The 24,898-nt window shown below is 39.1% G+C and overlaps 1 protein-coding gene across 39 annotated transcripts in view; it reads left to right on the plus strand.

The window, feature by feature from the left end:
- Positions 1–24,898, plus strand: part of ABLIM1 (actin binding LIM protein 1) — a 200,855-nt gene that overhangs the window by 69,630 nt on the left and 106,327 nt on the right. For 35 of the 39 annotated variants that reach the window (XR_015743487.1, XR_015743484.1, XR_015743486.1 and 32 more), the window contains exon 2: positions 19,568–19,702. Coding sequence is in view for 35 of the 39 variants with exons in the window: in XM_087932695.1 (XP_087788821.1) it covers positions 19,568–19,702 (135 nt within the window). In the remaining 4 variants the exon portion in view is untranslated. Of the gene's footprint in view, positions 1–1,635; positions 2,020–19,567; positions 19,703–24,898 lie in introns of those variants that run through there. The other 4 variants (XM_087932685.1, XM_087932694.1, XM_087932696.1 and 1 more) reach the window with 1 other exon arrangement.

Genomic DNA, 24,898 nt, shown 5'->3' on the forward strand with positions numbered 1-24,898 from the left:
ATATCAAAGTGTAAACACTGATACGCAGTATCTTAGCTTAGGATGAGCAACTTGCAGGTCTTCTACTTCTGTATAGTCCACATCACAATGTTATATCATCAAAGGGCACCTTTTCACAGTCTCACTGCACTTACATTCCACAACATCCAGTTTTCTCTTTATTTGAGCGAATGTTGCGAAACAAGATATCAAAATTACAGCAGGTTCCTTCTTCATTATTGTCAGCGTTTAAAATTTATTCATCTATTCATGCCTTTTAACTGGCTTAATTTTAATTGCTTTAATCTTTTGAATGATTCTTGTTTTACAGTAGTATTCCAGGATTCATTTTTCAAATGTACTTTATTTTATTTGTATTTTTATATGGCAGCATATAAATACTTTAAATAGAATAAATAATAAATTAGCCGTTGTTTATTGCTATATCTAAGGCAGGTCAGCATTCTAAGTGCACAACAGTGTCAACCTATTATCATGCTGTGAGGCCCTAGAACTATTTTTAGTAATTTAATCAGCCACAAGAATTGGAATGTCAGTTCTTTGGGGCTGTGATTCTGCTACTTAACTATGAGTGACTCTAGAAGCTGAACTACTGATTAAGAAATAATACCAACATTTTCTTATGCATGTTTCCTTCCTGACTCATCTTTGTCAATTGCAGAATTAGATAACTAAAGAAAGAAGAAAATCCAGATGGCTTTATCTTTGTCATACCTAGTAATATGCTTTTTTTTTTAAAAAAAAGAAACAATCTTGAAAATATTTGCAGCAAATAAAATTTAACAATGATTGTACATTCTCAGCTTTCTGAAAAGTACCAGCCATCTGTCCCTCTATCAAACAAATGGCTGTGATCATTTACCAGATGACTCTAGTGCCAGAATTCAAGCTTTTGGGGAAAATGCTGTGAATACCATGAGAGTTCCCCGTACATTCTTTGAAAGCTGTTTATCACCAGAGTTGGATGCCTTGCTTTCCCTACATTAATCACCCCTTAAAGCAATGAACAAAGGTGCAGCTGCTTTAAGAAGACTGTCTTCAGCTATATTCCCATTGCATTGAAATTGATACAGTGCTGTATTTGGACAAAGAAGAAAGGTTGTTTGTACCTTACTTGGAACTATACCGTTCAGCCTCAACTATTCGGTGTTGGAGTTGAAGTTTTAATAATGTACCAATGAATCACTTATTGACATACATTAGCTATGAAAAATTACAGTGAAAGAAGCTACCATTAATTGAAATGCTTATATAGAACTTTTATTTTCATATATATGAGTATGAGTATGCCTATATATTTTTATTCATTTTCTTTTAGTGATATTCTATTTGCATAACCTTTTGTATTTTTTTCTGTTTTGTACCTAATGAAAGCAAAAAAGGTACAAAAGATTCTTGGCATGCCTTGTATATTTATGACAGATTTTCTTCTCACTTAGTTTGACTGCAAGAGAGATCAATAAGAACACGTGCCTGCTCACTCTAATATAAATCTCTCCTGTCCCTGTTGTCCCTAGAAGCAGTTCCCATGACATTTCTGAAATCTGTCACTTGAGGGAGTTCTAGCTTACCATCTCTTTTGCAACTTGTTAGAAGGTTATGCCAAGGACTGGATTAGAGATGGTGAAATTTCTTCTTCCTTACTCGGTGGCTGTTGCTGAGTTCTCTCCCTCCCATTCAGAGGGAGCAGAGTTCATGATCTGGGAATGAAGTGTTGTTAGAACAAATAAAAGAGTTGCAGAAAAGCAAAGTGGTGAGAGTTAAAAAAGAGAAAGAGAGAAAGACGACACCAAGCATTTTGATTACATCAGATCTGGTGGGAGAAATAATATATAGCTCTCTGGGACAGTCAGCCTTCTGGGCATTTTTTTTTTGTTCATTGCTGCTGGAAAAGAAGGAACGTGTGCATACATATGTATGTATATATGTCTGTGTTTGAAAAACATTTCAGTTAAAATTCTGCCTTTTCACTGCTGCTGCTGCTGCTGACCTTTTTTTCTATCATGGTAAAAGAAAAAGGTAATTTAATTCATATGTACCTTAACGGGTTTAGACTGAAAGACCTTGGGAAAATAAGGGGAGGGGAGCACTCAGATTTCTTTTCCATTGTCTGTTCCTTATTTGTTTTTAATGTGTCTGTTCCTTATTTGTTTTTAATGTGTAGTATGATTAAAAGGTATCTTCTGGGCAATCATTTTTTGAATTAAAGGTGCTACTCCTAAGGTCTGTTCCCAAGGTTACTGTGAAAGTGAGGAATCTGTTTAGGGAAGACCTTGAGAATGATTGAAGTGAAATACAATTTCAGTTCAGAGGTTGCCTATCTTAAAGGGTCCTAACTTGAAATTTTACAAGAAAAGCAGTGGGGGAAAATAATTTAAACACACTAGGGGTTCACTACCTAACGAGGTACATGTTAAGAATTATTTTGCATATTGAAGTGCTGTTGAAACAGGTGATGGTAGTCTGAAGCAAATGATTTAATTTAGTGACTTTTAGATTTCTCTGAAGATTTATAGAAGAAAAATTCAGAGGACTCCCCCATTTTAGAAAAGAAAGATTGTTTCCAGAAATGATAAACCGCCATAAAAGGTTGTTGTTGCAGGGGAAAATGGGACAATTTCTGTGTTTGCTGTATGAGTTCCTAAAATAAGAGTTTAATGTAATTCTAAATTAACAAAGCAACAAGTGTGATTTTTGAACATGTATTGCGAAGTAATTTAATTTAATTTTGCAGTTCTGGTGCATAACTGGTAGAAATAAAATGTAGATATATCTGCATGGAACTTTTATTGTGAGAGATGTTGCAGAATTCTAGTTTGTCAGGCCTGCTTTAGAAGTACTGGAATTCTTCCAATAAAATGTTGGCAACTTCAGTTCAGCCTAGTTCGTGATTTTGTCAAGAAAGGTTCTTACTCAATGAAGAAGGTTTTTTTCCCCTTGAATAACTAGTTATTCAGGAAAAAACAATTTCACCAAGTAGTAACCTTTCTTCTAAGGAAACATTTAAGTTTGACTCTAAGGGATTTTGACTGATAGTCTGTGTCAAAAAGTCTATGCTCACTGTTTTCTATAAAAGTCCATTTGGTACTTCTAAATTTAGGCCAGAACATTTCCCCCAAAACCTTCCTAGACAGAAGATAGGTAGCAGGAATCTGGAAAACAGTTGTAGGCAAAGCGTATGTTATTCCTATGGTATTTGAATCTTTTTAATTTCAGAAAAATAAGAGGGAAGCTGAAATGTTCATCTTACTACCAAGAATTAGTGATGATTACAAATGGCTTTAGTATTGAATGTTCCATAGTTGCTTTTCCAAGCTGCAGATACACTTGAACCATAGACTACACCCACTGACATTCTTCCCACACAAAGACTGTGGTGCTGTGAAAAATCATTTCGGTATAGCCTCTTATAGAATTCAGCACACACACCCTAATATTGCATATTAGAACTTCACTTAGGGAATACATTGCTTTCTATGTTCTTGCTTCTGTTGCCTCGATGGAATTCCATTCCTTCAGAACATTCTAGAAGAATTAATTATGTAAATTAATTGGGCAGTCATAAAACTGCAAGTTTCATTTTAATAAAATAAATGCTAAGTATCTTGACATAGTAAATGGAAATCAAATATATATGTGTCTGACACCATTGTTTCATGTCTTCTCGCATTAACCTTATTCATTGAGAAGTGTGTAGATATTCCAAAATCATTTTTCTTAACTCTCCTTTCTAGATATATCCAAGGACATTTTTTTTCCTTATATGTAAGGAGATGCAATGAAAAAAAAGAGAATCAGATTATGTGTACTCATCTATTTCTATCTGTGCTTTGAACTTCCATCCATCACACAATGTAACATGAGGTGTTCATGGACATTGGCAGTTCTCTATTAACATTGCTTGTTTAGTAGAAGTCAATAATCTGAGTTCTCTGGTTGACAAGAGAATATTAAATTATTGTAATAACTTGAGTTTGCTTTATTAAAAAAGCTAGTCAATGTATAAAGCATGTGTGAGCCTTAATTCTAAATTCTGTAGCAATTTTGTTTCTTAGAAGGGCATTCATCTTGCAAATGTCATGATTTATAAGTAGACCCATAATACGTTGAGGCTTGTGTTTGTTGTTTTATAATGTCACTAATGCTGTAGCATTTTGTAGAGAACATTTCTTCATTTGTATAATAAATGAATTTAATCAGCTTCGACTTTTAAGGTGGTGCCTTTATACCCCAACTGGAATTAAAAAGAAGAACATCATTACATAATTTTACACAGCAGACTTCTAAGATTAAATTCCGCAACTTGCCCTGGCTTTTTCTTTGTTCATTGGCCCATATCTAATACTGCTATTTTTGCATTTGCTTCTGGCACTGTCAACATAACACACAATTTAACAATGTCCTGTTAGGAATAAATGTATTATTTCCAAACAAGGCCTCTAGTATTTCCCTGACTGTACAAGTTAGCACCTGTGATGTGTATTAATGCATATATACTAAGCATTTTGAAAATATGCATCAGTATAAAATTCAGGAAATGATTGAATATTTTACGTCTTTAGCAGAATTTCTTTTCTCTCAAATAATTTTCCACTGCAGATAATACTATTGAAAAAATAATTACTGTGAATAAAGTAGGATTATATTTACAATTGGTTCTAATTCTTCCTCAGTTGTAGAACAATTTAAGAGACATAGTGAATAATGAGGTAACATACTAAATTCAAGTACATTTTCAAAAGATATGAGCAACTTCAGAAACAAAGCATATCATAAAAAACAATAGATTGAAAAAGGTGACACGCCAGAGTATTTCTTTCACATTCTTTTTTTTAAACTTTCCTCATCTAAATTTAAGTTTTTTTGTGCTTGTAGAATATTCAGACTATGTTCTTGAAAGCTGGCATTCTTCAAAGGTTTATCACACCTGAATGATAACATAGAGAAGAAAAGCAAGAAAAGATGAGCTTTCCTAAGATGCCAATCCCCATTCCATAACAAATACCACAGGAACAAAGTTAGGGCAGAGGTCAGATTTTTTTTTTCTCCCTTAGAGGCATCATTGGATCCTGGCCTACTATAAACTTTACCAGTGGTGGGATTCAGCCAGTTCGTACCACTTCAGGAGAACACGTTGTTAACTTTCTGAGCAGTTTGGTGAACTGGTTGTTGGAAGAAATTATTAGGGCAGAGAACTGGCTGTTAAATTATTCGAATCCCACCACTGGACTTTATCAAATTATTTGTTCAAAACTTAAATCAATTAATACAAACATTTGCATTTGTTATAATGGTGACACTGAGTTGTATGAAACAGAGGAATATAGAGATTGTCTTAAAGAAGAATTCAGAACCATTCGATAGTATCAGCTTAACCCCTAAAGGGAGGAGGGAATGAAAAAGAAACGTAAGACTGTCCAGTCTTGAGGTTCCTTATTATAATAAGAGGAGGAGGTGCTGTCAGGTTTTCAATATACTGTTATTGTACTCTCCAGTAATAGAATAGAGGTCTAATATGTGTTCTATGTGTTGATATGTTCCTTCAATAGGTTATTTGTGTATCCCTTTATATGACATCATGAAAAAAAATAAAGTACATTAAAGCTGTACTGTCGGTTACATTAAGACATTTAGAAGTTGAATAATTAGAGAAGATGCTAATAATGCCATTTGGTTTAAAATTGATTTCATGTATAATTATATAAGGTTGAGTTATGTGCTTTAGGGCAATGAAGGCAACATTTTCTGATGTTGGATACATCCAAACAACCAAGAACCCTTTTATTACCACATATTGGTACGGTAGTGGACTTATGATTTGAACTTTCTATAGGTCATACTTCAGTAGGAATGCCTGTTTGAAGACCAGTGTTGTAAAGCTGCATTCTGGAGAGTATTTATCTACTTTTAGAACCCTTTTCAGGATGCCTGGCAAATAAATTGGATGTGTGTGTTATTCTCTAAATGGAGGTTTGGAAAAAAAAAAGCTTACTGTAAAATATGACCTCATCTTTTCTTCTGCCTGGTGTCATTTTCAAGCTGTGTCAATATATATGGGAAAAACATATGAAGTGCTGATCTTAGCAGATAGATGCACTCTAGACATGTTTAGATCATGAGCATTCTTTTATTCTCATTTTCTGGGTGAATAATGGCAAGATAATAGCCTCACTGTCTTTGTCACTTCATTGTCTTCTGAGGGGAATAGTGGCCCTGTGCAAAAAGAGTTCAGTAAGTACGCATTATACAGATTATTGTTAATTAAAGACAAATATATATTAAAATGGTATCTAGAAGAAAGGGTACTGGTCATTGTCTTATAAGTTTTTTAGATCATTCTTGGGAAAAGGGGAAAAAATGAAATCAACTTCATTGTAGCCTGTTCAGTATGGTCCTTTTCTGAAATGTCTGGCTTCCTCCAAAAGTGCATGTTACTTCTTCTCTTCTTACAATCCTACAGAATGTTTTTTAAAAAATTTTATTCATACATGGTTTGGGCTGATATTAATTATGGGCTTTATCAAAGGATGTATGTAATTGTGTGTTTTAATCAGATGTTATGTTCTGTCATGTTAAACAGTCTACAAGTCATGTAGCCATCAATAGTCATCCTAAATAAATTATTCCAAAATGGAAAAATATAGATTATTATATAGTATTTACAATCATAGGTTGTATCCTATAAAGCTGCATGAGATCTTCAAAATCAAGTCCACATTATATGGAGTGACTAATGTGTTGTAATGTGCAACCTGTTAAATAGGTATCAGGAACTGGATCTTATCATATGAATGCCTTGTTAAAATTTACAGTGCATAAGGTCACTTTCATGAGTGAAACCACAATGCTGTTATTATTTCTGGGTTCCTTTTATTTTTCACAAACTTCTGTAGAATTAGAATAAGAGTTTAGCAGTTCTTTCAGAGTGTTGTGTATTCAACATTCAATGTTTGATGCATAAAGAATATTACATCCATTTAATTAGAAGATGCTCTAAAATAAAATAAAATCCCACCGGTCTTAATAGAGTTGATGCTTAGTAAAAATGTTCAGTAAATGTTTGATTGTTAGTAAAGTGAACAAATATTAGAACAAAGTAGAAAACCTGATTCCCTCCAAATGTTTGGAAATATAAGTACCATTAACTTTGGCAATATGAAGAATTATAAAAGTTGTAGTCCCAAATGTAAAGAGTTGGTTGCTGCCTCTCTGTATTAATTAGATTTATGGACATTTTCTGATACAAATGATTAACTGACTTCCCTAGATCACTTTTCACTCTAGATAGGGTGTGTGTGCATGAATCATGGTCACATTAATTTTTCTGTATCTGACCAATCAACTCCTTTAATTATTATAGATTAATTTGTAAAACAAAGCAAGTTGGAATCAGTTGCAAATGATTCATCATGTGTAGGTAGTTACTCAAAGAAAAGCTTATAATTTTAACCAATTTCTCTACCATAAAATCAATTGCACAAAAAGAACTAAATGTTGATATAGTGCTAAAAATTATATTATTTTTTATCATCTCTAACCATTTGAACATGAGAGGCTTTTATGTCTGGGATGAAAGTTGCAGTTTCTTCACAGTCAGACATTTTCTGGCTTCCCTGTTAATTTCTTCCTCCTCGGAACTTGTGATGTCTTTCAAGGTATTTATTAAGTATGGGAAATAAGAGGCTGAACCAGGGCTTAGTGCAACAAGGTTTATTTACAAGGACTGAACGTGCTTGCTCAGCCTGGAACTGGCTCGTAGCGAACAGCGAGAAGGGCTGGACCCAACAGCCTGCTTTATAGCAGGCTGCTGGGAAACCCAGCCAATGAGAAGGGCAGCCGCCCTGCAGCGAGAACGGACCTGGGTGGGAACTTCTTCAAGGTCCAGGGACATAACACCCCTTCCCCCAGATGCGAACACGCATAGTCCTTGAGGTATACAGGGAGGTTTGTGCTGACGTCCAGAGCGGGCGCAACTCTGGTGTGCTGTTTGGTGGATCAGAGTCCATCGGTGACTGTTGGCTCGATGATGAGTCCAGTACCACCCTCGGTCGGAGCAGGTCCGGGGCTAGAAGGGCTGGGCGCTGGGAGTGTCCTCACGCCGTCTGGCTCGGATGGAGGTTGGGCGCTGGAAGTCGCGCCTGTCAGCATTTGGATTCTCTGGTCCGGCTGAAGGTGTTAGCAGGTCATCGGGGTAGATGTTGCTGTGTGGTAGTTGCAGCGGCCTCTCACCCGGTCTGTGCCCATGAGTCGCGGCTGACGAGGGTGCCCTGGCGTCTCGAAGCTGGTCCAGATGTCGTCTCCAGACCCGGCCATCTTCCAGCTTAACCCGGTATGATCTGGGTCCTGTGATGGCTACGATTTCTCCCGGGATCCACAATGGGTCGCCAGCGAAGTTTCTGCGCAAACCACGGGTTCCTGCAAGACAAAATGCCTACTCCCGATGTGAGAAGCGAGAGGAGAGTCAGGGCAGTAATGTGGGTGAAGCCTGTCCAATACAGTTCGCAGGCGTCTGCCCATCAGAAGCTTCGGCCGGGGACTTGTTGGTTACCGTGCAAGGGTTGAATGCTGGCTTAACAGGAAACAGGATAGTTTGTGGTGCCAGTCATCCTTGTTGAACCTGGCCAGGGCTTCTTTAGTGGTCCTAACGGCTCTCTCTGCCAGCCCGTTACTGGCAGGATGAAAGGGGCCGTGAAGATGTGACGAATGCCCAGGTTGGTAAAAGCGACTGAATTCGGTTGGCGCGAATTGGGGACCATTGTCGGAAACAATGGAGTCTGGTAGACCATGCGTAGCGAACAGGCGAGTCAATGCCTTGATGACTGCTTGTGAAGTGGTCGTGGATAGTTGTGCCACATCAATCCACTTTGAGTAAGAGTCTCGACCACGAGGAACATTTTGCCATGCAATGGGCCCGCGAGATCGATGTGAATCCTGGACCAGGGTGCGTTGGCACTTTCCCACTTGGTGGGGTGGCAATGGAGGATGGACGGAAACCTGGCAGGGATGGCAGGAGCTTACCCATTTGTTGATGTCCTCGTCGAGGCCGGGCCACCAAATGTAACCGCGCCAACGCCTTCATTCTGACAATGCCAGGGTGGCCCTCGTGCAACGCCTCCAGCACTCAGGGCACGCAGAGATGTCGGGATGACCACTCGAGTGCCCACAGCAGGCAGCCCTGTAAGCTCGACAGTTCCTGTAAGCGGGTCTTAAATGGAGTGAATTTAGCTTCAATGTCACTGCCCGCCACCTCCTCACCCAGTCCAGTACCTGGGCGATCGTTTTTGTCCGCTTTGGATTTATTGGCAATATCAAGGGCAGTGATTGGGAGGTCCAGTTGGGTGACTTCAAAAATGGCGTTGACCCGGGGCAGGGTCTTCAGCTGGGGCAGGCAGGGGCAGCGGCTGAGGGCGTCTGCGTGGGACAATGTTTTACCTGGGCGGTGCACGAGTCTATCACGAGTATGCTGCTAGGAAAAGGGTCCATCTGGTCATTCTTGGGGACAGAATTTGAGGGGTCTGCTTGTCACCTGCTAGTAACCCTAAGAGCGGTTTGTGGTCCGTGACTAGCTCGAAAAAGTGGCCAAAGAGAAATTCGTGAAATTTCTTCACCGCTGCAACAGCTGCCAAGGCTTCTTTATCGATCTGACTGTAATTGCGCTCTGTTGCAGAGAGCGTCCTGGAAAAAAGCGATAGGGGCCTCGGGCCGTTGGGGAGCCTGTGGCTTAAGACTGCCCCAATTCCGAAGGGAGATGCGTCTGCTGCCAGTACTAATGGAAGGTTGGGGTCAAACTGGATAAGCACTGCCTCTGATGTGAGTAAGCGACTTGACTGCGCAGAAAGCGGAGTCTTCTTTGTGTCCCCAATGCCAAACCGTTTTTTTATCCAGAAGTCTGTGGAGGGTTCTGCCACAGAGGCTTTATGGGGCAGGAACATGACGTAAAAGTTCAAGAGCCCCAAAAAGGCCTGCAGTTCCGCTTTGGAGGTTGGAGTGGGTGCCTCGTGTATTGCCTTAACCTTGGACTCCAGGGGGTGAATGCCTGAGGCGTCAATTTTATAACCCAGAAAGTCCACCTGTCTAGTGGCAATGGCACATTTTCTTTTTAACTTGAGGCCATGCTGCCTGAACCTCTCCAGGACTGCTCGAACTCTCTGGAAGAGTTGGGGTCTGTTCCTGGCCGAGACTAAGATGTCATCGAAGTAGGGTACTACTCCAGGAAGGCCCTGTAAAATCCGCTCCATGAGGGATTGAAAAATGCCTGGGGCAACACTTACGCCAAACTGGAGACGCTTGCACGGAAGGCACCCTGTGGGTGACAATGGTCTGAAGTTCTGCCGTTTGGTCATCAACAGGGAACTGTTGATATGCTTGAGACATGTCCAATTTGGCAAAGATAGTGCCAGGTTCAAAAGTATGTAATAAATGCTGGATGACGGGTACTGGATAAGCGCTAACTTGCAAGAATTTATTGATTGTGGTCTTGTAGTCTGAGCAAATTCTCAGGCTACCATCTTTTTGAGGGTGTGACGATGGGCGTCTCCCATTTGGCGAAGTCTGTAGGCTCCAGGATCCCTTGTTTTAGTAATTTATCTAATTCAAGGTCTAATTTAGGCCGAATGGCGAATGGAACTCTACGAGGTTTTAACCGAATTGGGACTGCCTGGGGATCGACTGAAAATGAGATAGGGGTGCCGTTATAACACCCTAACTCATCACTGAACACGTCTGAGTAATCAGCAAACAGGAGTCCGTGTCAGAGGTTGAGGTAGCATGGACTCCTGTTAGCCCTAAACCGAGGTGGGGAAACCAATCAAGTCCCAAAAGTGTAGGGAGGTTGCCGCTCACTACCACTAGAGGTAGGTGGCCCTTAAAGGTTTTAAAATTAACAAAAAACTTGCCTCTGCCGATTACAGGAATGGTCTTCCCTGGTAGTCCTTTAGGCTAAGCTGGCACTTCTGGAGTCGGTTTCTTGATAGGCTGGGTTGAAGCTCCTTGAGGGTGTTCCAGGAAATAATGGAGAGCGCTGACCCTGTGTCAACCTCCATGTTGCAAGGTTTACCTTCTAATAAGACAAGGAAAGAGATCTTACTAATAGAATAGCAAGTGTGATTAGCGCAGAGGTGTGTGCGACAGTTTAATACTTGCCTTTGGGGCCCGGCATGTGCGAATGAAGATGCCCTTTGTGCTACGTTGTGTGAGGCTTGGCATACTCTTGCAATGTGCCCCTTCTTATGGCAGTTGTTGCAAGTGGCTCCTTTGAATTTGCATGTGGTCCTCAGGTGAGGTCCACCACAGGAAAGGCACAGGGTGATGTGCTTGGATGGCCCGGTGTTATCTTGTCTGGTTCCTGCCTGCGGGCGCCTGGCGTTTGTGAGGCGGTGAATGTCGGCCTCGTCACTTGGGTCTTCCTCGTTGACCACCTCTTCTGAGTGGACGGGAACTGCTGTTTGCTTGGTGACAGGACCTTGGATCTCGGTGGCTGAATGAGATGCCAGCTCCTCTGCCAGGGCTACCTCGATGGCTTGAGCGAGGTTAAGGTCTTTTTGGCGAGCAGCCGTCTTTGTAGGTGCAGGTCCTTGACCCCGCAGACCAGCTGGTCTAGGAGCATGTCATCAAGATAGCTGCCAAACCCACAATGGAGTGCTGCAGTCCTGAGAGCAGCCATGTACTGATTGATGCTCTCTTTGTCCCCCTGCTTCCTCATTCTGAAGGTGAAGCGCCTGGCAATCTGTGAAGGTCTAGGAGAATAGTGGTTAGTAAGGATTTCTAACAGTTCTGTCCAGGGGACATTCTTTAACTCACGTGGAGCCACAAGAGCTGTGGCTGTATCGAAGACGATGGCTCCACAGTAGGTCAGGAAATATGCTTTCTTTCGGTGTTCCCCTGCATCAGCCAATCCGATGGCATCGATGTAATGATTAAACCGATTCTTGTATGATTCCCACTTCTCCTCATCCGGCTTGAATGCTGGGAAGGCTGGATTGGAGTTCATGTTGTGGGTCTACTGGTTAACCTGTTGGGGAAAATGCCTTCTCTCTGGGTAGCAGTAGAGGTTTAGTGCCTGTGCTAGGCAAGTGCTCTCTCTCTCTGGGGTAGCAGTAGAGGTTTAGTGCCTGTGCTAGGCAAGTGACTTCAGCTCTGGGGAAGTTTCGCAATTCCCTTCTCTCTCTGGGGATCAGAAGGTGTTTAAACTGCAACGGTTGGCAGCGTCTTTTGAAATTCGCGCCTGTGTGGGTGTTAGCGATTTCGTAATACAACTGTGTTGTATTTGAATGTGCTTCAGCTGACAGCTGTTTGAATTTCGCGCCTAAACGGCACGAGCGGCTGCAGCTCGCAGCGCTACACTTCCTCTGTAGCTTATGCTAACAAGCGGCTACAGGCGCTTCTCACTTTCACTAACTTGTTTGCTGATCGCTTTCTCTCTGGGTTGCGATCAGCGCTTTGCTCCTATTTTGGCTGATCGCTCTCTCTCTGGGCTGCGGATCAGCGTTTTAGTGATTCAGCGTTCGTTCTCATTTCGGGCTGATCGCTCTCTCTGGGTTGCGGTCAGCGTTTGCCCTTATTTTGGCTGATCGCTCTCTCCCTGGGCTGCGGATCAGCGTTTTAGTGATTCAGCGTTGCAGCTTGCCTCTGGTAGCCATCCCAGCTTCGTCGCCAGTATTAAGTATGGGAAATAAGAGGCTGAACCAGGGCTTAGTGCAACAAGGTTTATTTACAAGGACTGAACGTGCTTGCTCAGCCTGGAACTGGCTCGCAGCGAACAGCGGAAGGGCTGGACCCAACAGCCTGCTTTTATAGCAGGCTGCTGGGGAAACCCAGCCAATGAGAAGGGGCAGCCGCCCCTGCAGCGAGAACGGACCTGGGTGGGAACTTCTTCAAGGTCCAGGGACATAACAGTATTGCTTATAGAAATCAAGGTAAATCAATTGGAAATGAAGACCGTCATTAGGGTTCTTATGCAGAGATGTTTTGCTTGCTATTGATGCTTACTCTAATATAACTTTACCTTGGTGAAAGATTGAATGGTAACAGCTAAGTCTTCCTAAAGTAATGTGTTAGACATGTTTCATCTTTTCACAGAGGTACAGGTAGTTCTTGACTTAAAACAATTCATTTAATGATGATAGTATGAAATTACAACAGCCTTGGAAAGGGTGCTTTATAAAGCACTTCAGCCATCACAAAATACTGCCACGTGATCATGATCTGTTGACACATCCAGTTGTGAAGTATCACTCAATCATATCATCACCTTGTATGCCAGTTTCCCTCCAAAGCCAATAGCGTCAACTTGTTGCCGCACATCAAGTGGACTCCAGTTCATCTCTGGGAAATGGCTGAAAGAGCTGCCTGCTGAATTTCCTTGGTGGGATGCAGAAAAAAGCTCCATTCCTACATCTTGCTGAAGGAGTTCCTAGCAGTGCATGAAGGAAAGCTGAACTCCTATAGCAGGCAGTTCTTTCAACCAGCTTCCAGCGATGAGGAGAAGCCCAAATCCAAGCAGGGAATCTCCACTCAGGCAGCATAGTAAAACGACCGTGGGATGCTTCAGGTGGGTGGGGGAAGCCCAGCACAGAACACGCACCAGTGCCTTTCTGTTCAGGGGCTGAAGATTGTGCTTGGATTTCAACAGAGAGGGTTTTCAGCTCCTGAGCAGAGCTTTTCAGAACATTCATTCATTGAGTCATTCTGGTACTTCCTGGTACTGCCTTTGCTTATTTCATGAGATCTCATTGACTTCAAGCAGCAGTGCTGGGATTGTGGTTGTTGAGCGAAGCAGTCATGTGATATCTTGTTTAATCATTGCTTTGTCCATCACCAAAATTCCAGTCCCAATTGTGGTTGTAAGTCAGGGACCGCAAGACAATAAGCAATGAAGGGAAGCTCATCAGAGGAAAATTCAACCTGGAAATAAGGAGGAATTTCTTCATAGTGAGAACAATTAATCAATGGAATAGCTTGCCTTTCAAAGTCGTGAGTGCTTTATCACTGGAGGTTTTCAAGGAAAGATTGGACAATCATTTGTGCAAAATGGTTTAAGGACTCCTGCTTCCTCTAGTCCCACTTGGGGGTTGGACTTAAAGACCTTCAAGGACACTCCCAGCCCTATGATTCTGCGATTACCTACTCCCACGTGGCTTTGAGTGTTACCAGCAAATTAGTAAAGAGAGGATAGAGGCAAGGCTCAGGTTGTAGACCAGTCTGCTTAATGGCACCCCCACCCCCGGCACTCAGGCAGGCTTTGGTGACTGATCACCAGTTATATTTTTTTCCCAATCCTTCTCTATTATGCCTAGCCCTTACCTATAAAATCATGAGAACATTAAAGCTTGCTGCAATCATTTCCTCTGTATCCCGTTGGCCTAATAAAAGGCATAGCGTCAGTTGTGGATATCAGATATTTTTGGCTCATGCAGCTGATGTTGCTTTTTGATATCATTTCAGAATTCAAATTAGATAATTTGTATTCCTACCAAAGTGGAATCTATTCCATTCAGATACAGTAAGCACAAACTGAATACCTGGCACATTTGATTGTTTAAATTGACTCAGAGGTCAATATGACCTATAGTACATTTGATATGCTTGAAGAATTAAAAAAAATACTAGAGGTGAAACTTGAAAAATAAATGAAAAAGTTCATTTATTTCAGTAATGCAACTTAAAAGGTGAAACTAATATAAGAGATAGACTCATTACATGCAAGGCAAGATAGTTCAAGCTGTGATTTGTCATAATTGTGATGATTATGGCTTACAGCTCATGAAAACCCCAAATCCACAATCTCAGAAAATTAGAATATTACATACAATCAATAAAACAAGGATTATACATAGAACAATATCGGACCTCTGAAAAGTATAAGCATGTATATGTACTCAGTACTTGGTTTGGGCCCCTTTTGCAGCAATTACTGCCTCAATGCGGCGTGGCATGGAATCTATCAGCCTGTGGCACTGCTGCTGAGGTGTTATGGAAGATCAGGATGCTTCAATAGCAGCCTTCAGCTCTTCTGCATTGTTCGGTCTCATGTCTCTCATTTTTCTCTTGGTTTCTCTATGGGGATCAGGTCAGGTGAGTTTGCTGGCCAATCAAGCACAGTAATCCCACGGTCATTGAACCAGGTTTTGGTGCTTTTGGCAGTGTGGGCAAGTGCCAAGTCCTGCTGGAAAATGAAGTCAGCATCCCCATAAAGCTCATCTGTGGAAGGAAGCATGAAGTGCTCCAAAATCTCCTGGTAGATGGCTGTGTTGACCCTGGACTTAATGAAGCACAGTGGACCAACATCAGCAGATGACATGGCTCCCCAAATCAACACAGGCTGTGGAAACATCACACTGGACTTCAAGCATCTTGCAGTGTGTGCTTCTCCATTCTTCCTCCAGACTCTGGGTCCTTGGTTTCCAAATGAGATGCAAAAGTTGCTCTCATCAGAAAAGAGGACTTTGGACCACTGAGCAACAGACTAGTTCTGTTTTCTTTAGCCCAGGTAAGACGCTTCTGAAATTGTTTGTTGTTCAGGAGTGGCTTGACAAGAGGAATACGACATTTGAAGCCCATGTCCAGGATCCGTCTGTGTGTGGTGCTCTTGATGCACTGACTCCAGCCTCAGTCCACTCCTCCTGAAAGTCCCCAACACTTTTGAATGGCCTTTTCCTGACAATCCTCTCCAGGCTGTGGTCATCCCTGCTGCATGTGCACCTTTTTCTTCCACACTTTTCCCTTCCACGTAACTTTCTATTAATGTGCTTTGATACAGCACTTTGGGAACATCCAACTTCTTTTGCAATTGTCTTTTGAGGCTTTCCTTACTTATGGATGGTGTCAATGACAGTTTTCTGCACAACTGTCAGGTCAGCAGTCTTTCCCATGATTGTGATTCCTACTGAACCAGACTGAGAGACCATTTAAAGGCTCAGGAACCCTTTGCAGGTGTTATGGCTTAATTAGCTGATTGGAGTGGGACACTTTGAGCCTAGAATATTGAACCTTTTCACAATATTCTAATTTTCTGAGATTGTGGATTTGGGGTTTTCATGAGCTGTAAGCCATAATCATCTCAATTATGACATATCACGGCTATCTTGCTTTGCATGTAATGAGTCTATCTCATATATTAGGTTCACCTTTTAAGCTGTATTAACTGAAATAAATGAACTTTTGCACAATATTCTAATTTTTCGAGTCTCACCTGTAAGAGCTAGTTACAACAGAAAGTGAATGAAAGCCAAGCATTGCAGAGCACACTTAGTAGGACAACAAAGATAGTGTTAGACTGAAGTCCCCCAGCTATTGAAAAAATATGTATATCTAAAGATTTTGATTGCATACTGAAGCACTTTTAAGTAAAATATAGATAGATAGATAGATAGATAGATAGATAGATAGATAGATAGATAGAAAGAAAGAAAGAAAGAAAGAAAGAAAGAAAGAAAGAAAGAAAGAAAGAAAGAAAGAAAGAAAGAAAGAAAGAAAGAAAGAAACCACATTTGGTTAAGATGTAGTAATAGTAGTAGTAGTTATGATTGATAAGAAATCATCCCCACTCCTCATTTATTTCATATTTAATAAATTCCTTTCTGAATTATGTTGAAAAAATATAATTCAGTCCAATAACAGCTGAAAGGTTTGTAAAGACACATCTAAGCCTTTGGAAACCTGGTTTCTGCAGATTGTACAATTCTGGTATAAATCAAAGCATGAGAGCACACACTGTATATGCAGCAGTGTATGCACACACTATACAAAATGGTTGTACTTTATACAACCTTTCCCAGTCTGGTTTCCTTCAATTTTTATTCCAACACCATCTATCATACTTGCTGAGAGGTCTGAGAGATGAAATTGAACCTATTTCTTGGTGTTATAGTATTGTGTACAACAGGTTGTAACTCTTACACAGAAATGCATTTTGTTGACATTTTGCAGTATATGAGGTGGCACTGAAAGAAACCAAATTACTGTTGAGGTGGTAACCAAGTGTCAATGGAATAAATTTTCTTTTTCATACTGTTTATTCAGTTTGGAAAGTTAAGGTTAAATTTTGAGTCTGGCTGATCTGAACTATTTTGGAGGAGGAGAAGAGGATATGGTGGAGGAAGAAGAAGATGCAGAAGAAGGCACAGAAGATGAAGGAGAAGGAGAAGGAAAAAGGAGGAGGAGGAGGAGGTGGGGAAGGTGAAGGGGAAGGGGAAGAAGAAGAAATGGGAGAAGTTAATATTTTCTAACAGGATGATACAGAAGGAAACTCTGTTATTTGTTTATTCATGTAATGGTTTCTAGAAATGTGACCATTTAATTTCATTGGTCTAGTCTAGCATAAGTTTTCCTGTTCTTATAGCTAAGCACTGTATTATCTACTACTGTCCATCTTTGCAATTTTTCTGGAAAAGGAATACTGATCAAGTGAAATAACAGGGCCAGTCCTATCCTTAGGGAAGAGTGGCCAATTTATGAGCAGATTTTTGAGGGTCATCGTGGTTTTGTATATGATTTGTTATTACTTTACAGTAGTACACCTTTACTGATGGGGATTTCTTATAAGATTGGAGGCATCTTAGCCATGGAAGCTGTTGTGGATTAAAACATGAACACTGCCCTGAGCTCTGGAATGAAAGGCAGGGAATAAATAAATAAAATATTTTCCTGGTTTGGATACTTTTTACAGTGATATGTAAAATAATAAGTCTGTGGCTAGAAGCACTACACATGTGCCTTTGCAGATATTGGCACCTCTCATGAACTTAGTATCTGGTTACTGAGTTCATTGAGATTATAGCAGAAAACCAGAATTTCCTCTTTACAGTGTTACCACCTGACGTCATTTGTAATAATGATTGTGATAAGACTAACGATTTGTCTTAAAGAGGCCCTGACTGATTTTAACGAACATCTTTTGAAGGTGAAGCTACTACCTAAATTCTGGGCTCATAGGAAGCCTCCTGCTTCCTTTAATGCTTCAGAACTCATGTTGTTTTATTTATGATTAGAATCATACGCGCTATTGTAATCCTTAGACTGCTATAACATAAGAATAATTCCAAAAATATGTTACTAGAGAGGACATCAACATTACAGAAACTTAATAGAATCTAAGCAACTGACATCAGGCAGTTATGCTACAAGTTCTACATGTTGGAGTTTTCATGTTAATGGATTCTAAGTGAATACTTATTTTTAATAGCTTGGCCTTTCTCTTTTATACACCCATTTATTCTTTTGTACTATATAAATAATGTATCATGGCTGCTACTAGTTACTGTCATCATGTTTTTGGGGAAAGCCAATAACCCAATCCTTAAGTTTCAGAAATAGAACTTTTTTACTTAGAGATAGGAAAGCTCATTGAAGGCTATGTTACACCAAAGTCTTTTTTAGAAATAATTATCTAATTAAAATATTAGTTGGCATTCCTTTGAGTGTTCAGTACTTACATGAATTAAATAAGAGAGGGCTGAAAATAGAATCTAAAAAGTACTAGTCAGAGGAGAAAAAGGGGGAAATAATTTTGTATTCCTAGCAATTAGATTCTACTCATTTGTTTAAAAAAACAGCACATTTTTTTCTTGTCCTGTATAAAGTGCTTTAAATCAGATTCTGTAAACATGAAATTCTTTAAAAAAATAGAACTATTCATTATTCACAGGCATAGTGAATTAGAATTCTTTAGAATTCCTGCAAATTAGAGGGAAAAAAAACACCCACACAGATTTCATAGGACATTCCAGTTGTTTTCCATGATTCCTTCCAGTGGACATTGCTGATAAATCTAAAGTTTTTGTCATGGTTTGCTGACTGTGTCATATGAACAAAAAAACCTGACTCGTTCCTTTTGAAACTATATCTTGTGGAAACATATTTTAATCGCTCTAGTATTTGAAACTGTTCATCCACTCTCATAGCCAGGTGTTTTATGAAGGTTCAGGATTATAATACTCTTAAGGACTATCCATAATGCCTTGGTCAACATAATGTGATTTGTGTTCTACAGACTTGGAAGATACTAGGATGTGCTAGAGGATGGGTGTCCAATCTTTTGGCTGGGATCGCCTTGAGTGAACAAGAATTATCTTGGGTTGTTTATAAAATAAGTAATACAGTTAATGTATATAAATCACATAATAATGTTAAAAGTTTATGATCTTGTCCACATTACTAGCTGTCCAGCATTGTTCTTTGTGGCTTCCCACTGAAAGGAGGTACTGTAGGAGCCAGAAGCAGAGTTGTATTATAGTTAATGGCGGTCCTTTCTAGCTCTTTCTCCCTCTCCCTTTCTTCGCCTAGAGTTCGGAAGTATTCTCATGCAGAGGCTTTTGAAATTAGATTGTAATTTATATACATTTTGGTTTAATGTCACAGAAAATGTAATTTTTCAAACCCAATTGACAGGAAGTTATAGTCTGATCTGGTATGAGGAAATGACTTTGGAACATCACACAATATGGTTTCCATAGCTTTCCAATGAGAATTATGGAATATTTGTTGTTTTTAGAATATGTCTTCTTTTGGTAATCTTTTATGAGAAGTAAAAAAAATCTGTACATTTAATATACAAAATTTGTTTTTCTAGTGGCCCACCCTCAGGAGCCTCATCACTCCACAGAGAAGCCTGTCATCCACTGCCACAAATGTGGGGAGCAATGTAAAGGAGAAGTACTTCGAGTCCAAGCCAAGCATTTTCACATCAAATGCTTTACCTGCAAAGGTACTGTAATTTTGTTTTATCACTAGCATCTCAGACAATGAAATTGTTTGTATTTCTTTAATCAGAAGATATTGTCTGAATTCCTATTATGGACCTGTGACTGGGTTTAGACCGATGAAGGAGGATATAGAGAATGAACATTACTTAAATGTACGAATAAAAGTATTCCTTATCCTTGTGTCTTTGATATGTATACATATCTTTGATATGTATGTATGTGTTTATTAATGAATGAATGAATGGCTACTCATAATGGTGTTGATTGGGCAGCTATATACTGTACATGCTATATTCATATTAATACAAAGGTTAATTTGAGCAGTTTTCAAATATTTCCACTTTTGAAATTTTACAATTTACATTAACTTGTTAACAAATATAAGAGTTAGCCAAGCCTTCAAAAAAGGTTTTATAGTGTGTGGGAACTTGCATGAAGTACTCCTTGTACCATTAAAACATATTTAAGCAAAAAGCATATTTTCCAGGCTGGCAATTGGAAATGTGGTTTGAATGTAGCTGGTTTGTATGTGCTCCTTCCATGTTATAAAACATCTGCCAGGACTCCGACATGCTTTAAATCCGCCCCCAAATAGCTTTAATAAGCCTCCAAACACACACACACACCCATCTGTGTATGTCTGAAAATGTAACTAATAGATAGAAGAAGCAAATTTATCCAAATTTATCAAAAGTCTTATTTGCCTCCTTTTGAAAAATGGTTAATTCAAAGACTGGCAAAGAGCACATGTCAGCAATTCAATGCAGTGTATAAGGTATTGCATATTCAGTTGTGTGCTAAAATATGTATAACTACTATTTCTGTTGATTGGGATTGGCTGTTAATCTGCCATCTGATGCTCCATCTGCTTTCACGAAAGATTATCAGGTTTACCAGGGACTGGTACTTTGTTGGACTACTTTGGTGGTTGTGAAACAATTCTGCTAATAAATGCTTTTGGTACAGCAAGAACTTCAGTTAGAGGATCTTCAGATCAAAACATTGGGTTTTACATTTGTTGATCTCAGTTTATAATATGTTCTTTGCGATATGTTTCTCTAAAATGAGCCCCTTTATTTCAGAAACACTCCACCTTTGGGAAATTTAGCTCTTTCACAACACATTCATTTTTTTCATGGAAGTTATATGATATGAGCTTGAGTTCCAGTCAGGTATTACTTTCATTATGGTATTAGTGATGTGAAAAAAGTCTGTATCTCATCCTTAGTCTTGACCTTTACCTTGCTTAATACTTTGGGAAATTTTCTGCCCTTTACAAATTTTGTATTTTGGCACAAGACTCTATTTAAGCACACTTTCCTTTCCTTTCCTAGTTTATCAGTTATGACTAGGGTGTTCATCTAGCTTTTGAATGGATAGGAGCAATGGTTAAAAATGACATGCTTCATATTCACCCAGAGGAATAATTGATTCCAGATCTACAGTCATATGAAAGTACAAGACTCAGCATTTATAGCCACTTGGCTCATCTATTCCAGTTAGTTTCTGTATATGGAATGGAGGAAAGACAACTTGTTCTTTTTCTGAGACTGCAAAGTATCTTGGGGCACCCTTAATTTCTAATTTGATCATGGAACAAACTTAGAAAAATTAAGCTTCACTCTCCCCAATTTGGATATCATGGCTAAGATTATTGTGAACCAAGAAGGAAGGATGCAGTTGAAGAAGGAAATCCACAAGGTATTTCCAGTGGTCTGAGACATCACTGTTTTCTTATGCTTAAGGATTGATTTATTAAATTTGTATCTCGCTTCTACCAGAATGTTAACACTATTGACAAACAGAACTGTATTAAAATGGACATATATGCATTTTTACATATCATTTTTCTATAAGATCAAATATATGTTTTCCCTTACCATGGTGGTGCAGTGATTAGAATGGAGTAATGCAGGCTAATTCTGCCGACTACAGGAAGTTTGTTTCTGATTCTATCCTTCTGAGGTCAGTAAAATGCGGACCCAAATTCCTAGGGGCAAAATGCTGACTCTGTAAACAATTTAGAGATGGCTGTAAAACGGTACATAAGTTTAAGTGCTATTGCTATTTATGAAGGAATTTAGATAATTTATGGCCTATTGGGTTATCTTTTTAGAAGTACTTACTTACCCTTCCCTCACCTTCCCTGACTTTCCTTCACACCCTTACACAGCTCTCACATTTCCACATAAATTCCTAAAACCATGAAGTATCTATCACACACCCTGATGCAAGCCATATAGTACCCTGCACATCCTCTCCAATGGACACAGCACCTCCCCTGCAACTCCATGCACCCTTCATTATCTTCCCATTCAGCAGCAACTATTTACCTACCTGCCAGCCTAGGACTTCTGACTTTCTCCCAGCTTCCCTGTTGATTTTCCTTGTGCAAAGCTGCTAGAGAGTCTTGAAAATGAAAATCATATGAACGTGGCTAACTAGAGAAACATGGTGGCATTGAAGCGGCCATAGCTTTTCCAAATTTCTAATGGATCGCAGAGTATGAATGCATTCTGTAAATTAGCCCATCTGAAGTATCTCGGTTCAAAAATTGTTGCTCTGCGTTGCAGTCTTTAGCCCAACTGAAGCTTACAAACAGATATGAAAGTTTTAGTATTGTATAGGTTTAACATGTCCAAATTCATAGCAGAATATACTGTATGCTTATTTCTATCACTGCTTTATATGCTGTGCATTAATTAAGATTCAAATTTCTTATCCCCTCAGCTTCATTAGCATTAGGTCTCTTATTAGAAGAACACTTTTAATTTGTCATTCCACAAGGTGATAGGTTGCCTGAAGAACATTTCTGTAGCTCCTCTAAGAGTGCTATCAATTTTTCTCAACTAAAAAATAACTTGCTTAAGAAAAGGTTTTGTTTTGCTTTTTTTCCCTTTGCGCAAAATGCAAATAAAGCTTTGTGTTATTTTCTTTTTAAATGTATTCATTACAAATATTGGCTGTATTTTTAAGTACAGTATAGAGTTATAGCAGATCTTTTAAAATCTAGATGCCAGAAATATTGGAAAAGGCAGCTGCTTTGATTATAATGCACAAATTTCTATATATCTCTTACGGGGATTATATATTCTCTTTTAAGGGACGTCTCAGTCATTTCTTTTGAAATTCCTGTGAAATTGCCATGCAGACATTGACCAGTAATCACTATGCAAAAAATAAAGTGTTTAACTGAAAAATATCCCCCACAAACCCACCGATAACTGATGACTGTTTTTCTATGCGGCATGTGGTGTAATTGTGGAACATAAATGCGTGTAAAAATATGTAACTTGATCATTTCAAGTTAATTATTACAGACCAAATATAAATATTTTCGTTAACTGCTTTCCATGGTTTTCAATAGAATTTACATGAGATACATAAAATAGAAGTTATCTTCTCTTACCTAGTGTATTCATTTTAAATAAAGGAACAAACTGTGATAATAATAGTGGTAAATAACTCAGGATGGTTTCACTTGCTAATGCAAGTTTACTTATTGAACGGGAGAGAATCGGGGTTGTGTAGCTGCTTTGCCTTGCTTTATAATCATCCAATTATTGAATAGTTTAAATAAATAAATCTTTGTTAAATTTGCCCTTGATCTGAGAATAATGACAAAATGGTCTTTGGGGACTGATCAGAGGCTTATATTCCCTCTCCAGTTGTATTTCATCCCATAAAATTTCGCTTCTTCTGGCAGAAAGTGAGCACCTCTGATACAGTTTAATAGAAGCCATGTTATTTCCACTTTGGGGTTAACTTTGGGGTTAACTTTGGGGCATTGTTGTTGTAGATTAAGATATTTATAAGCTGGTAATATATTAATCATTTCCAGTGAGTTGCCAAATCAGAGTCACATGGGTAAGAGTGAATAACCTCTCCAAGGATAAAGAGAAAGACAGGTGTCTCAGTATGATGCACCACAATTACATAAATATATTTTGCCATATTAAATTTCATCAGATTTTATATTTGCAGCTCTTCCAAATTTTATAAAATGACATTATTGTGTGATTAAGATCCATTTACTAGAATTGCATATGAACTTAAGGAATTGGTCCACCATTGATAGGTAACTGGACACTCAAACTGGGAGGTTTGCTGGATGTGTGAAAGACATCACATTGTTGGATTTCAGTTTTTATTTTGACTAGTAAATAAATTAAATTCTAATCCATAATCTCATTATGTAAAAACCCATCTTTCTTATTAAGTAACCGATGAGCATTATATTTATGATTATAACCACTAACAAATCATTAGCTAATCCTATGAATTCATACCATACGTTTCTTTATTGTGTGAAAAGTGATATATAGAGCTGTCTGTAATAACATTTGCCCAAATGTCCAATTATGTGCCATGATCCTCCTGCTAATGCAGTGCTGCCCTGCAATTTTTATTTGAGAAAAAAATCTATACAAAAATCTTAATTTATGTTTGCATAATCGTAATATTTGAATTGTCTATTAAATAGGTCAGGATTGAATTGTGGAGTCCTTGGTGCTCTTTGAACCTGGTTGTATGTTAGCAGAAGTTTTGTTATCTGATTAGATAACATCTTCAGTACTAGAAAGGAATGGGCTTTACTGTCAGTTTATATACAGTAATTTGTCCTGTGAGTGTTGTTGGGATGAAGTTCTTCCTGGGCTACTTGAGTCTTTTAGTATATTTAAGAAGGCTTTAGTTGGTTTGTGTGCTGCAATGATGTGGTATGGGTATAATAGTTAATATAATAGATGTTTTTGATGAATGGCAGCATTATTATTTTCATAGTTTGGTTGTGATGGAGTGGGTTGAGCAGCCAGGAATTTTTTGATAAAATTGTGGCGGGTATCTATTATCTATGATATATGATGTCATATCATCTTATATATTATATTACATTATATTGATGTTGCATGGGCTGTCTGTTTCCTTTTTCTGGTGTCCAGGGTTGCTGCAGTATGTTTGCGCTCTCCCTAATAATGTTCTGACACAGGTTTTCTTGTGGAACATTGGGTGACTTTGATAGAGGAGTGCTTAGTGTGGGTGGCTGTGGTGGCTCAGGTGGTAAGACACTGGGCCTCCTCACCATTGAGGTCGGCAGCCAAGCGACTTGATTCATGTGAGTGAATAAACCATGAATAAACCATGGAGGGACAAGAAAGGAGCCTCTCCCGACCAGCATTCAGGCATCCCGTGGATAAAGA

This window comes from Pseudonaja textilis, chromosome 4 (genome assembly GCF_049901715.1).
Source record: "Pseudonaja textilis isolate UNSWEBS1 chromosome 4, rPseTex1.2, whole genome shotgun sequence".
Taxonomy (NCBI): Eukaryota; Metazoa; Chordata; class Lepidosauria; order Squamata; family Elapidae; genus Pseudonaja; species Pseudonaja textilis.